The 13,138-nt window shown below is 38.4% G+C and overlaps 1 protein-coding gene across 1 annotated transcript; it reads right to left on the bottom strand.

The window, feature by feature from the left end:
- Positions 1 to 4,582: 4,582 nt before the first annotated feature.
- On the bottom strand, positions 4,583 to 5,266 carry LOC116129253. The gene has a single exon (XM_031415002.1). It carries the CDS (start codon positions 5,264 to 5,266, stop codon positions 4,583 to 4,585), a length of 684 nt encoding a protein of 227 aa, XP_031270862.1.
- Between the last annotated feature and the right edge of the window lie 7,872 nt (positions 5,267 to 13,138).

Below are 13,138 nucleotides of genomic sequence, written 5' to 3'. Positions count from 1 at the left end.
ATTCTAAGGACATATATCAATACATATTGCAATAATAATGATTTATGCGATATGGAATAAAATGTCTTTTATTGATCAATGAACATTATTACAAAGAGTCAATTCTACAATAATTGATTGGCTCTAGGGCATCTACTCTAACAAACCCGAGCCAAGATTTTATCCAAGAGAGATCGACAATCCCCAAAGGTTAACTTAGAGGTAATAAGAGGGACACCTAAGTATTTGATTGGGAGACTACCCTTGGGAAAACCTATCAAACTTAAGAGCTCCATCTTTTCGTTACCACTTACACAGGAAAGGAAGACATTGCTCTTATCAGGGTTTGCACTCAAGCCCGACTAGCTTTCAAAAGTAAGCAAAGCATTCTTAAGGAGAGATAGAGAAGTACCTTCGGCTTTACAGAAAAGCATGAGATCATCCACTAAACAAAGATGAGTCAACCTCATTTTCTTGCATCTCCAATGTAAACTAAAGTTCGGATTAGCCGCCACTCTATTTAAGAGCCGAGAGAGAACCTCTATAGCAATAACAAAGAAGTAAGGGGATAAGGGATCCCCTTGTCTCAACCTTGCACCAAGAACTTAGGAGTAGTGATGCACTTGGAAATCCAATTGACTAGTATCCTTAGGAATCCAAAATTCTTTAGGACTTGTAAGAGAAACTCCCAATTAAGTCATAGGCCTTCATTAAATCTACTTTCAAGGAACGTCTTTTTTCCTTGGCCAAAGCTCGATTGTAATTGTGCACCAGCTCTTTGTATATGAGGATATTATCTCCTATTCTTCTATCACCAACAAAGGCCGCTTGTGCCAAGTCAATGAAGAGAGGTAGTGCACTTTTTATTCTATTTGCAACAATTTTGGTGATGCATTTATAAAATAAGTTGCAATAAGAAATGGGCCGATAGTCCTTACACAAAGAAGCATTATCACCCTTGAGAATAAGGGCAATAGAAGTACAATTTACCTCCCTAAGAAGATTGCCCTCTTGGAAGAAATCTTTAATAGCCATAATTACATCCTTTCCAACCACATCCCAATATTTCTTGAAGAAATATGCACCAAAGCCATCCGGTCCAAGAGCTTTGTTATTACCCGAAGAAAACAAAGTGTTCTTGATTTCTTCATCCGTCACTTCGGTCACCATTCCATTGGCCATATCATTTGTGATGCAAAGTTCAATAAGTTTCTCTAAACCTCGAAAATCTCTTACACCCCTAGGCTCCTCAAACACTCTTTTAAAGTGGCTAACTATTTCCTCCTTAATGCTCAAAGGATCTTTAATAACCATGCTATTGTCACACTTAAGCTTGGTGATTCTATTTCTATTCTTTTGGCCATTCACACACTTGAAGAAATAGTTTGTATTTTGGTCACCCTCTCTAAGCCATTGCACTCTAGATTTTTGCCTCGCAAAAGACTCATCGGCTCAACTTAAGGTCTTAAAAATAAAAGCTTTGTCTTGTTCCTCAAGAATAAGGCTCTCTTCAAGAGGATTAGAAGCAAGATCATGTTGGACCTTTAAGAGATCCTCTCTAGCTTCAATAACCCTAATCGTAATATTCCCAAACTCTCTCTTGTTAAATGCTTCTAGTAGTTCTTTAACTCTTTTCAATTTAGTAACCAATTGATACATCAGGCTGCCCCTAACCTCTTCTTCCCAAGCCTCACTAACAATGCTGATGAAACTTTCATGGTGAGCCCAAAAATTGAAAAACCAAAATGAGATTTTCCTAGGGGAAGAACTACCTCCACAGTCAACAATACAAGGAGAATGATTCAAAATGCTTGGGGGTATAAGAAAAAGCTAAGGAGCTACCAAACACACCTCCCCACTTTTCATTCATAAGGACCTGATCAATCTTAGTAGTAATTCTATGTTCCCCATCTCTCATATTACTCAAAATGAAAAAGTTACCCATAAACCGAAGGTCCTCAAGCCTAGCCTCATTACACAAATTGTTCAAGTCCGAAACATAATTACTCCATTGACAAGGACCCTCTATCTTCTCATGTCCAAATCTCATCGCATTGAAATCATAATTTCCTCAAAATCACCCATGGCATTTCCTCAAAATCTAGAGCTCTACCCATCAAATCTCTCCATAATTTTTTCCTTCCCAGCGGACCATTAGAACCATAGACAAAGAAGCAAAGAAATAAGGAATTAGAATCCAAAATAAAAACCTTACCATGGATGGCTTGAGTCATAGTTTGAATGATTTCAAATCTCACCAAGTCAGGGTCCCAAGCAACAAAAATCCTCCCATTAGGGCATCACACATAGTTATGAACAACATCTTATCCCCCAAATGTCAAGGACTTCGTCACCTCAAAATTTGGTTCTTGAACTCTACTTTCCAAAATAACACAAAGTACAATTTTTTAAGATGAGATTAGATGTCTAACCTCTTTTTGTTTCAAAGGGGAATTACTATTAAAGTAGGTGCCCTAAAGTCAATCAGTTATTGTAATATTGACTCTTTGTAATAATGTTTATTTATCAATAAAATACATTTTCTACTATATCGTGTAAATCATAGTTATATGTATTGATATATGTCCTTAGGATGGTAAAACCGTGACGAGCGTATCAAGTATTTCAAATCTTGATAGTGAGAACCCTATGACACATATGGTAGCCATTCTAGAAAGGTTCGTAGCCTTAGTATTATTTTGACCCAAGGACACAAATAATACGGTAAGATTATCATAGTGTTGAACAACCCTGTCAAGAGACAGTGACTGATCTCACTTGTTAAGGTTGTTTGTTGACAACCTGGTGCAATACATGGGTGCTTGTTGTAGGCAAGTTCACTAGACAAACCTACTAGAGGATTCCATATGGATGGTAAACCCTAGTGTCTATGACATAAATCCTCTAACGGATGGTGGGGCATGTGATCCTTAGACTTGAGATCACCGAAGCGCCTTGTGCACCGATTGGTGTAGTTTGACACTAACCCAACGTAGTTCTATTCAGGACTGTTATAACGGTAGTGATTTGCTACGTCGAGGTGTGTATCAAGACTATGGTGGATCGATAAAGGATTCATCACTTCCGGGTATGGGAGATGTTATCTCACTTTGCAATTTAGTAAATGAAAATGACACTAAATCTGTGGCCACAGTGGGATTGAGTTGTTGCTCAATCCAATTTATTATTCAGATCATTGGTCCATTAACCAAATACAAGGATATCTGAGGTTGACACTATTTATGTGCCTCATCCTTGATGGGATAATGAATGATGAAAGAATTTGATTGTACAGTAACCATATCGTTGATAGCTAGCTATTTCGCTGAATCTGAATCTATCGAGTGGTCATGATGTCTTGCTAGGGACCAATCTTAGTTTGTATTTAGTGAGACGATTGATTGGTGTCAATTGTGAGACTACTCACTACCGATATGATAAGAAGTTTACGGGTCACACACATAAGGAGACCGTTTAAGGATTAATGTGTGAAAGGGGTATTTTCGTCTTTTAAGACAAAAAGGGTATTTTCGTCTTTTCACAGTGCAATTAAATTTGCTGATGTTGTTGCCTGTATTCAATTTTAACATTGAAATTAAAATTAGTGAAATTATATTTAAATATATGTGTGTGCATATATTTAAATGGATTATTATTAATTAAATGTTAATATATTTTAATATATTAATTGATTTTAATAATAATAATGATTAATTAAATTTAAAATACCATTAAAGGGGTGTTTGGTTGCAAGGGTGGATTAGGGTTGGAGACCATGACTATTCCTAAGTGGAATAAGGTTTTAATTATTGCACTATATAACTGCAACTTAAAATTAAAACAAATGATAATTTCACTCAATTAAAAACCCTATCCTCCCTCACGTTTTCACTAGAGAGAAAAGAGAGAATTTCTTTGAAAAATTCTACACATCATTAAACCTTATTGCATTGATTTAATCTAGCAAATTAAATCAATTGTGAGTTGTCTTGTCTTCGTGTGGATCAACGTTCATGCGATTCTGTTCTTGAATCGATAAGCAAAATCAAAGCCTTGAAAGAGCCTCCAAAAGTTCTAAGTATTCTAAATCCTAGTATGGATTTCGTTATACTGTTTTTGTTTAAATAACATGTAAACATTGTAATCTATACATGGATCTTGGCAAAAAGATAATTGATTTACCGATTTAATTTTGTTTTTCCGCTGCGTACGGTTAATCAGTTACTTACGATTAAAACCCCTTATATTCCACGAAGCAAGCTTAATCATGGGACGGTTTGGTGTTAGAAGCTTCTCTTGCCTTCTTGGCTAATTTGCTCCTTTGGCTTTTAGAAAGTCCTCCATTTCCCTCCTTAAAACCATCATTTTCATCCACCCAAATCAAATTGTCGAATCTCACAATAACCAATGAAATAGACCCCATTTTGCATCCCTCATTGTTTCCCATCAAGGGTCCTTTAGGTGGGGTTAATTCTTCATGGTTACCCTCAACATTAGGAGCATTCACCCCACACTCATTCCCCTTATCACACTCACCCCCATCACCATTAGCACCCCCCCAATTCGAAGCCCCATTAGGATCAACCATGTTAGGAAGAGTCTCTCATACCATCCTTTTCTTAGACGTTTCCCCATTGATTTTAGACCCATCCGACACACTTTCCCCAAAGTCCTTCTCTACATATTGTTCACTCAAGATAGCAAACCGACTTTCCTTAGCAAAAGAATTATTCAAATTAACCCCATCCTCGATAATATTAGCCTCGGGTAAGCTAGTTTCATTCTTCCCATTACCAACTCTACTAAGACCTTCCAAAGATAACCCCTTCCCTAATTTATTACCCACCATGACATCAAGTGACTCATTGCCCAACACCACATCCTTCCTCCTATTGACCACATTCCATATTTTGGTTTGTTTTGGCTTAGAGGGCGAAGTCTGCACCTTATTCTCTTTAGGGGGCGAGATGCAATCCTTAATAGCATGGCCTAAAGTTCTACACCTAACGCATGCTCTTGGTTTCCATGTATATTCCACACCAAAATCAATAGATTCACCATTAGGAAGTGCAAATTCAATTTTCTCTGGGAAGGTTGAGGATGTGTTTAATTCAACACACACTTTAGCAAAATCAAGTCTATTCCCTACAAGCGTGATACTATCCATGTATAGAGGTCTCCCTATAGCACTAGCCACATAACTTAACCCCGTAGGAGTCCAATATTCAAGAGGAACAACATAAAGTTTAATCCACACCAGCACTTGACAAATTTCTTCGCCAGCCATTTTTAAATTTTTACACCACTTCTTCAAGAAAAAAGGCTACCTCGCAATTTGCCAAGGGCTTTCCTCCAAGGCTGCATCTTTCAACGTGTCATTCTCAAATTTCAAAATGTAACCTCTTACCCCATTAGATATCACATAGACCTTACCAAACCTTCTCAAATTAGAATCAACAAACTTCCTTACCACCATAAACGACATCCTTTTGCCAAGGAAAAATCCAACCAAATAGTTCCCCCATTTCTCCACACCTAAATCGCCAACTTTAGCAAGTGGTGATACTTGAACTCTTTTTCCATCATCCAGAAAAATAGGAGCGTAGTATTCCATAGGGGCACTAGCTCTTGTAGAAGTAAAGAGTTTTTTTCAATGCTCCTTGCTTTGGGGATTATTGTAGGGGACAACTTGCTCATTGTCACTAAACTTTGAACCTTTCATCTCTTTATTAGGGAGTGTTGGATATTCATTAGCAATCTCATCAACCTTTGCAGCCACATTTTCATAAAGTCTCCTCTTTCCATTATAGCAACTCCCTAGCTTTGGATTGAACTCACTATTAGACATAGGCGCAACATTCTCTATCTTCTTTTCCACTACAACTATCTTCTTCTTATTTCCCATAATAACACCATTAACATTTGGGTCTTTGCAAGAATGATGGAGAGAAGAATCACTCAAACTGTAGCTATCCCCACAAACCATAACCTCCATAGGATGCATAGAAACCAACCCCGAAGGTAGAAGAGGATGGTAGCAACGAAACAAGAGTTAACAAGAGAGATCAATTTCCTTATCAGTTTAATGTAACCTATAACCTATTATACCACTCATCCTTATCTTCTTCCCTAATTCCTTTGCCTACCACCTATAAGCTATCATACACTCCCTACGTTAGATCGATTGATTCTCTCTATTCATAACTTCACTTTTATTCAAGGCTCTAGACAACTCAACCCCACCCACTGTTGCTCCCTACACCCTTTTGTTGCTAGCAGCAAAGCCCAACCAACCAACCATACCCGTTCCCACTCTATTGCCCCCCACTTCTTATAACTTACAACTTTTGTTCTACTCTTCCCAATTTTATTTTGTTTTAATATTTTTTTGCTCAAATTTGACAAAGAGAAGCTTTTTTAGTTTTTCTCTTTGGATATGTATAATTATTTGGTCGATAGTTGAAATTAATTTGATAAACTAATTATGATCTTTGAAATAGAGGACAAGGTTGTTGGTTTTTGGTCAATTGAGGTTGGGGTGGATCGTGATTTCAGTTATGGTGGTGGTGGTGCAAAAGTGTTCGGGGTTGCATTGTCCTGAATGGAGATGGTTGTGGTGTTGCTATAAGGGCTAGGCAGGTCCGAGTTCCCACCCAAAATTTAAGGAATCGGAATTGTTTGATTCCTTCAATTTGGAACCAGAACCTGAACCAGCCATTTTTAGTTCCCAAGTAGTTGGAACCATGAAAGCTTGTAGGTCCTTGGGTGTTTTTTGCTCTGCAAACTCAACTTGTCAACCATAGTTGATGAGATCACATTCTCTCAACTTCCCTCATCGATGATGATGTTACACACTTTGCCATACGTTGTGCACCTTGTGTGAAAGATATTGTTGCGAAACCATGAGTCATCTTCGCCCACAGTCTCAACATTTAATGTTCTCTTAACAACCAAACAATCCCCTTGGTCACCATAGACGATCTCTCCCTATCCAAAATAAAAACCTTACCATGGATGGCTTGAGTCTAGTTTGAATGATTTCAATCTCACCAAGTCAGGGTCCAAGCAACACAAATTCCCCATTAGGGCATAACACATAGTTATGAACACCATCTATCCCCAAATGTCAAGGACTTTTCACCTCAAAATTTTTTCTGAACTCTATTTCCAAATACACAAAAAATACAATTTTTAAGATGAGATTAGATGTCTAACCTCTTTTGTTTCAAGGGGAATTACTATTAGTAGTGCCCTAAGTCAATAAGTTATTGTAATATGTACTCTTTGTATAATGTTATTTATCAATAAAATACTTTTCTACTATATCGTGTAAATTAGTTATATGTATGATATATGCCTTAGATGTAAAACGTGACAGAGATCAAGTTTTCAAATCTTGATAGTGGAACCCTATGACACATATGGTGCCATTCTAGAAAGTCCGTAGCCAGTATTATTTACCAAGACACAAATAATACGGTAAGATTATCATAGTGTTGAAACCTGTCAAGAGACAGTGACTGATCTCACTTTTAAGTTGTTTGTTACAACCTGGTGCAATACATGGGTGCTTACGTTCACTAGAGACCCCACAGAGGATTCCATATGGTGGTAAACCCTAGTGTCTATGAATAATCCTCTAACGATGGTGGCATGTGATCCTAGACTTGAGATCAGAAGCCCTTGTGCAGAGGATTCCATATGGTGGTAAACCCTGTGTCATGAATAAATCCTCTAACAGATGGTAGCATGTGATCCTAGAATTGAGATCATGAACCCTTGTGCACGATTGTGTAGTTTGACACTACCCAACGTAGTTCTATTCAGGACTATAAACGGTAGTGATTAACGACATCGAGGTGGTATCAAGACTATGGTGGATTGACAAATGATTCATCACTTCCGAGTATGGGAGAAGTTATCCACTTTGCAATTTAGTAAATGAAAATGACACCTAAATCTGTGGCCACAAGGGATTGAATTGTGCTCACTCAATTTATTATTCCGATCATTGGTCCATAACCTAATCAAGGAATCTGATGTTACACTACTTCTGTGCCTCAGCCATGATTGATGGATAAGTGAAATGAAAGGATAAGTGGCGGATGGGCAAGTGCTAAAATAACCAAACATTGAAGATAACGGGCTGAACAAATAAGGACTATATTCAATCACTTGAAGAAGGTGTTCACGTCAGTCGACCGGGGTGTGCCACTCAGGGAAGTGATGAGGCGTACTCTAGCATAGAGTTTAGTGAGTAGTCCCCCCCAAGTGTCGCGCCACCACTTCAATGGCTCTGATCTCTCTAGAAGTGCGCAGCGACTGCAATATAGATGTGGGGTCGTCAATCTGCGATAGACATAGCTGCATACTAGTGATCCATCCACTCGATATAGTACAAGCCTCACGGGCCGAGGCACAATAGGGAACCTCTGTGTAAGGAATTAATGATACGTCAAAAGGGGTAGTATTCGATCACATTTTAAGACTGGCAAGGGATTTGGGGTAATTTCACAGTGCAATTCAATTTGCTGATGTTGTGGCACTGTATTCATATGTAACATGCAATTTCAAAATTAGTGAGATGACACATTCTAAATACATGTACGGTGCATCATAACGTAAATGATTATTATATCTAAATGTCAATATCTCAAGGTGAGACTATATTGCATTTAGTTTTAATAATAATAAGCGTCAATACATGTCTAATATACCATTACAGGGTTGTTGCTTGCAACGCGTGATCAAGTCGTGGAGACCGGGCCTAGGTCGCTAAGTCGGGCAGTATGTATTTAATTATTGACCTAGATGAATGCAACTGTAAATTGAAAACACATACAATAAGTTATCACTCAATAAAAACGCCTAACTTCCGTGTGCTCGCAGTCTTTCAGCTAGACGCAGAAAACTAGATAAAAACTTTCTTGCCACAACATTCGTGGTAACAACAATGGAATGCATGTAGGCTAGCGCTGCATGCGGACATGGGCAGGGAGTATAATCTAGCGCAATTAACAAGACGGAATGGAGGATAAGTTTCTGGTCCCAGGATGACTCAACAATTCAGGGCAGGCCGTTCTGAATGAGATAAGGCGAAATCACTAGGGAGCCGTCAGGGCCTGCCAACAATATCAAGTAATGCGAAAGGTGCGCTGGTATAAATATTAATGCTATACTCTTTCAGGCATGGGAAGGACTTGAACTGGAAGACATGTTCATACTGAGACCCGGATCTGGGCAACACAGTGGATAAGAGGGGAGGGCCCGAGGGGAAGAGATATGAGGGTATGGGACCGTCAGCTACAGTAGTGCTCAGAATCTTAGCATCAGATACCCCGTAGTACATGTGCGTGCGGAGCAAGTCTCATCATCGGCAACATGCGTTTAGGGCGAATAGAAGACTTCTACTCGCGGCTCGCATGGCTAAGTTACTGCATTTGGCTTTTTAAGTGAGTGTTCACGGCATTGCATATACGTTAACAGTATCATGTAATCACCAGCCACAAGAATCAAAGTGGCGAAATCATCACATAGGCCAGTGAAATAGCACCTCCAGTGTCATGCGAAGCAGGGTCCCACATGTGATCTCCCATCAAGGTCTTTTAGGGTGCATGGCCCATCAGCGTATCTTCTCTCTCGTGGATAAACTTGCAACATGTAGCGGCCGTCATCTCCATAGACCACATCACAGCTCTATTCACCATCCTATATCACACTGGACAATCCCCCCCTGGTGCGACTCATTCATGCTACGTCAACACTGTAGTCACTCCCATGTAGGCCCCATTAGAATCAACCATGTTAGGAAGAGTCTGCATCCAGGTATCCGCTTCATAACAAACAACCTTCTGAGATCAGTTTGAGACTCGCCATTGAGTCTCAGACCCGCCCGACTACACTTGGCACCAGTAAGTCTTCTACTACATTCTTATTATCACCTCACACGATATGTACTGATCTTCGCTTACCTAGAATTAGTTCACTGTAATCACGCCCCCATACCTACTGAACCTCATTGATCTACTCGGAAGCTACTTTGCTAGAATTGCATCTCTATCTCCCGTTAAGATACAAAACCTACTAGGGTAGCCGCCAACGTATGACCGACCCGGGCCTCAATGTTGGACAATACTACACTTGGACTAATCAAAGTGACTCGGGCTAATGCCAGTCCTGAACACTCCAAAAAATCCTAATGCCTCACATATGATGAGATAGACGATTCCCAATGATTATATATCGTATGTTTGAAGTGATGCTTGATAGATGGCACGCTTCATACACCGTTATTGGCGATGTCTTTGGGGGCCGAGAGTGACAAGTGCGCTTAATGGCAGTGTGCCTAAAGTATACTACACCTACGGCACGCTCTTGGTTTCCAGATAGATAATTCGACACCAATATTCAATAGAACATCACCATGTTAGGAAGTGTCAAATTCAATTTCTACCTAGAAGGTTAAGGAGGTGTTTTAATGTCACACAAACACACTTAGGCAAAATCTAAAGGTCTCAAGCCCTCGCAAGCTGTCTACATCTCGCATGATGGGGGTCTCCTGTAACACACCCACATTGAGGTACGACTAGACTTAGTTATGCTATAATGCACACTTAGTTGTATGGCTTCCTTGTGCAAGTGATCATGATGTAGGAACTTATGAAATTGCAGCAGACTTCCACGAACACAGAGATCTGATATTATGCGCACGCCAGTGCAGTGTACACACGGGCCCAATCAAGTTCTTAGAATTGAGTCAGTTGTGCTACGTGGAAGTAATGCTCGGTAAGCGTTCGCAAGTGCGAAGGGAAATATTTTGTAGGCCTGGCAAAGAATGCTGTTTGAACAGGGTTGTGAGAAAACGTTCCTAGCAAAACTTTCATTAAGGAAAATGTGTAATTCCACCTACTTAGTTAAAATATGGGAGAGTGAAAGCAGTAGGAATTTTCATGGAGAAGCAAGGAAGAATAAGGGTATTTTTGTAATTGACTAAAGGGTAGAGAGGTAAGTTCATAGAAAGTACAAGAGCAAAATGGGAAATTTAAGTATTAATTGAGATTAGTAAGGTTCAAGAATTGAAACCCTACCATTCCTATCCCTCCCATGCCACTTTCATCCCCAATTCTCATTCTCTTCACCAATTTCAAGGAGGTTTAAAGGATTTGGTTGTATTTTGGTAGAATTTCAATCCTAAGCATCAGAGGTAGAATTCTAGTAATAAGATGAGATGAATTTTTTAAAGTGTTGAATCTTATAGTATATGCTGGGTTTAAAAGAAGAGGAAGTCTACCAAAGAGAGAGGTTCTAGTGTGAACTACCCAAGATCAGGTAAGTAAATCCAACCCTAGCCCTTGATTTGAGCAATACTGTGAGTAGAGAATTTTCTTATATGTATTTATATTTGAGTATTGAGATTGATGTTAATGGATGATGATTCATGGTTAGAATTCCACCATGAGGATGATGTTGTGTTTATAGAAATTGATGGAAGTTTGGATGAGTTAGAAAGAATTTGAGTAGAGTTATGGAGTGTATTTTCCTAGCCAGGTTTTGAAGTTGTTTCTAGTGAGCTTTGCTCCAAAATTTTGGTGGTTAGAGATTGTTATGGAAGTGTAATCACCTTAGTACTTAGTTGTGCATATAAAGTGTTTGAGAAATTCCATAGAGAAGTGCATTTGATATTTTTGATTTATATTTTATATGAGTTTTTAGATGGTAGAGAAGTAGAGAATGACATGGGTTACATGCCATATTGTATCCTTGCATTAATCAAGAATTGAGAAAGAACAATAAGAGAATCCATCTACATGCATATAAGTACAAAAGACAAAATAAAGAAAGAAAAGTGCTAAGAAAAGAAATTGAAATTAATTCTAAAGAAAGATAAGAGAAAAGAAGGTTGTTGCGTGGGGAACCTGTAGTGACAGAAAGAATAAACCCCACACTACACTCACCTTCACTGGGAGAAGAACTAATAAGAAGAAATTTGTACAGTTCGTAAGAGTGCATGTGGATAAGGGCTATACCCGAAAATATACATACATGCACGCCGCTAGACCTGCAAAACGGGGGGTAGGCGCGGTACGGGCGGGCCAAACGGGTACAGGTCCAAAATATTGGACCTGTGCCCTACCCTATACGGGTACGGTAGACCTCGGTGTGGACCCGTTTTTTCTCTCTCCAGATTTTAGTTTTACAGTTTCACCCTAATAGTTCAATTATGACATTACACCCCCTAATCAACTACTCTAAATCAATTCAATTAAGAATATCAACATAGGAACCAAAATAACAAAAACACATAAACAAACAATAACATATAAAACAAACACAAATACCAACCAAAAAAACAAATACAAAATCCTAATACACATTACACATAACAAACAAATCAATAATCACTATAAATACCAACTAAAATAACAAATACATATCCATATCAACAAAAAACATTCTTAAGACAACAAATGTTCATCCCACAGTGGGCGTGATAGAGTCTCTTGATTCCACAGTCTCAAGATTAGTTAATGGCACATTATGATCATCATCCAATCAGCATTCACCTCATCATCTACAAAACAAGGGTCAACTACAAATATTAATAAATGTAATAATAAAATATAAGAAATATTATGTTAACATGTTACCTTCAAACTCATATCCATCCGCCTGTCAATGCTTGAGATTACAAAATATATATATATAATATATAATCTGTGTGTCTTTGTAGTCTGTGTGTGGGTGTGGGTGGGTTGTGTGTGTGTATATATTAGGTCTCTCACACACTCAAAGGATAATACAATAAAACAAAGAAACAAACATCAGGACACCATAACCAGAATAAAATTAATTAAACTAACATTCTGCTTTTCTATAAGCATATTTTTAGTAATTATATGATAATCATTTCTATAAGCATACTTTTAGTAATTATATGATAAATCTTACACAAGCATCCAAAATCCCTGCATCAATTTCAATGGTAATTTGACATAAGATTCCAAAGTAAAGCTCTCAAGATGTCTCAATAATCAATATCATTGTATTTACAGTTGCCAAAGAGTCTTATCATCCACAAAACATCATGAATAACAAGTAAGGGGGGAAGAAGATGTTGACAACAAGCACAAAATATAAGCAAACACTTTGTATATACTAG

This window comes from Pistacia vera, unplaced genomic scaffold (assembly GCF_008641045.1).
Source record: "Pistacia vera cultivar Batoury unplaced genomic scaffold, PisVer_v2 Contig21, whole genome shotgun sequence".
NCBI classification, from domain to species: Eukaryota; Viridiplantae; Streptophyta; class Magnoliopsida; order Sapindales; family Anacardiaceae; genus Pistacia; species Pistacia vera.
This window is presented reverse-complemented; position numbering and strand designations above follow the sequence as displayed.

Bases quoted from the DNA above. Each gene is read 5' to 3' on its own strand.
- LOC116129253 (XM_031415002.1), bottom strand. From the start codon at position 5,266: ATGGCTGGCGAAGAAATTTGTCAAGTGCTGGTGTGGATTAAACTTTAT.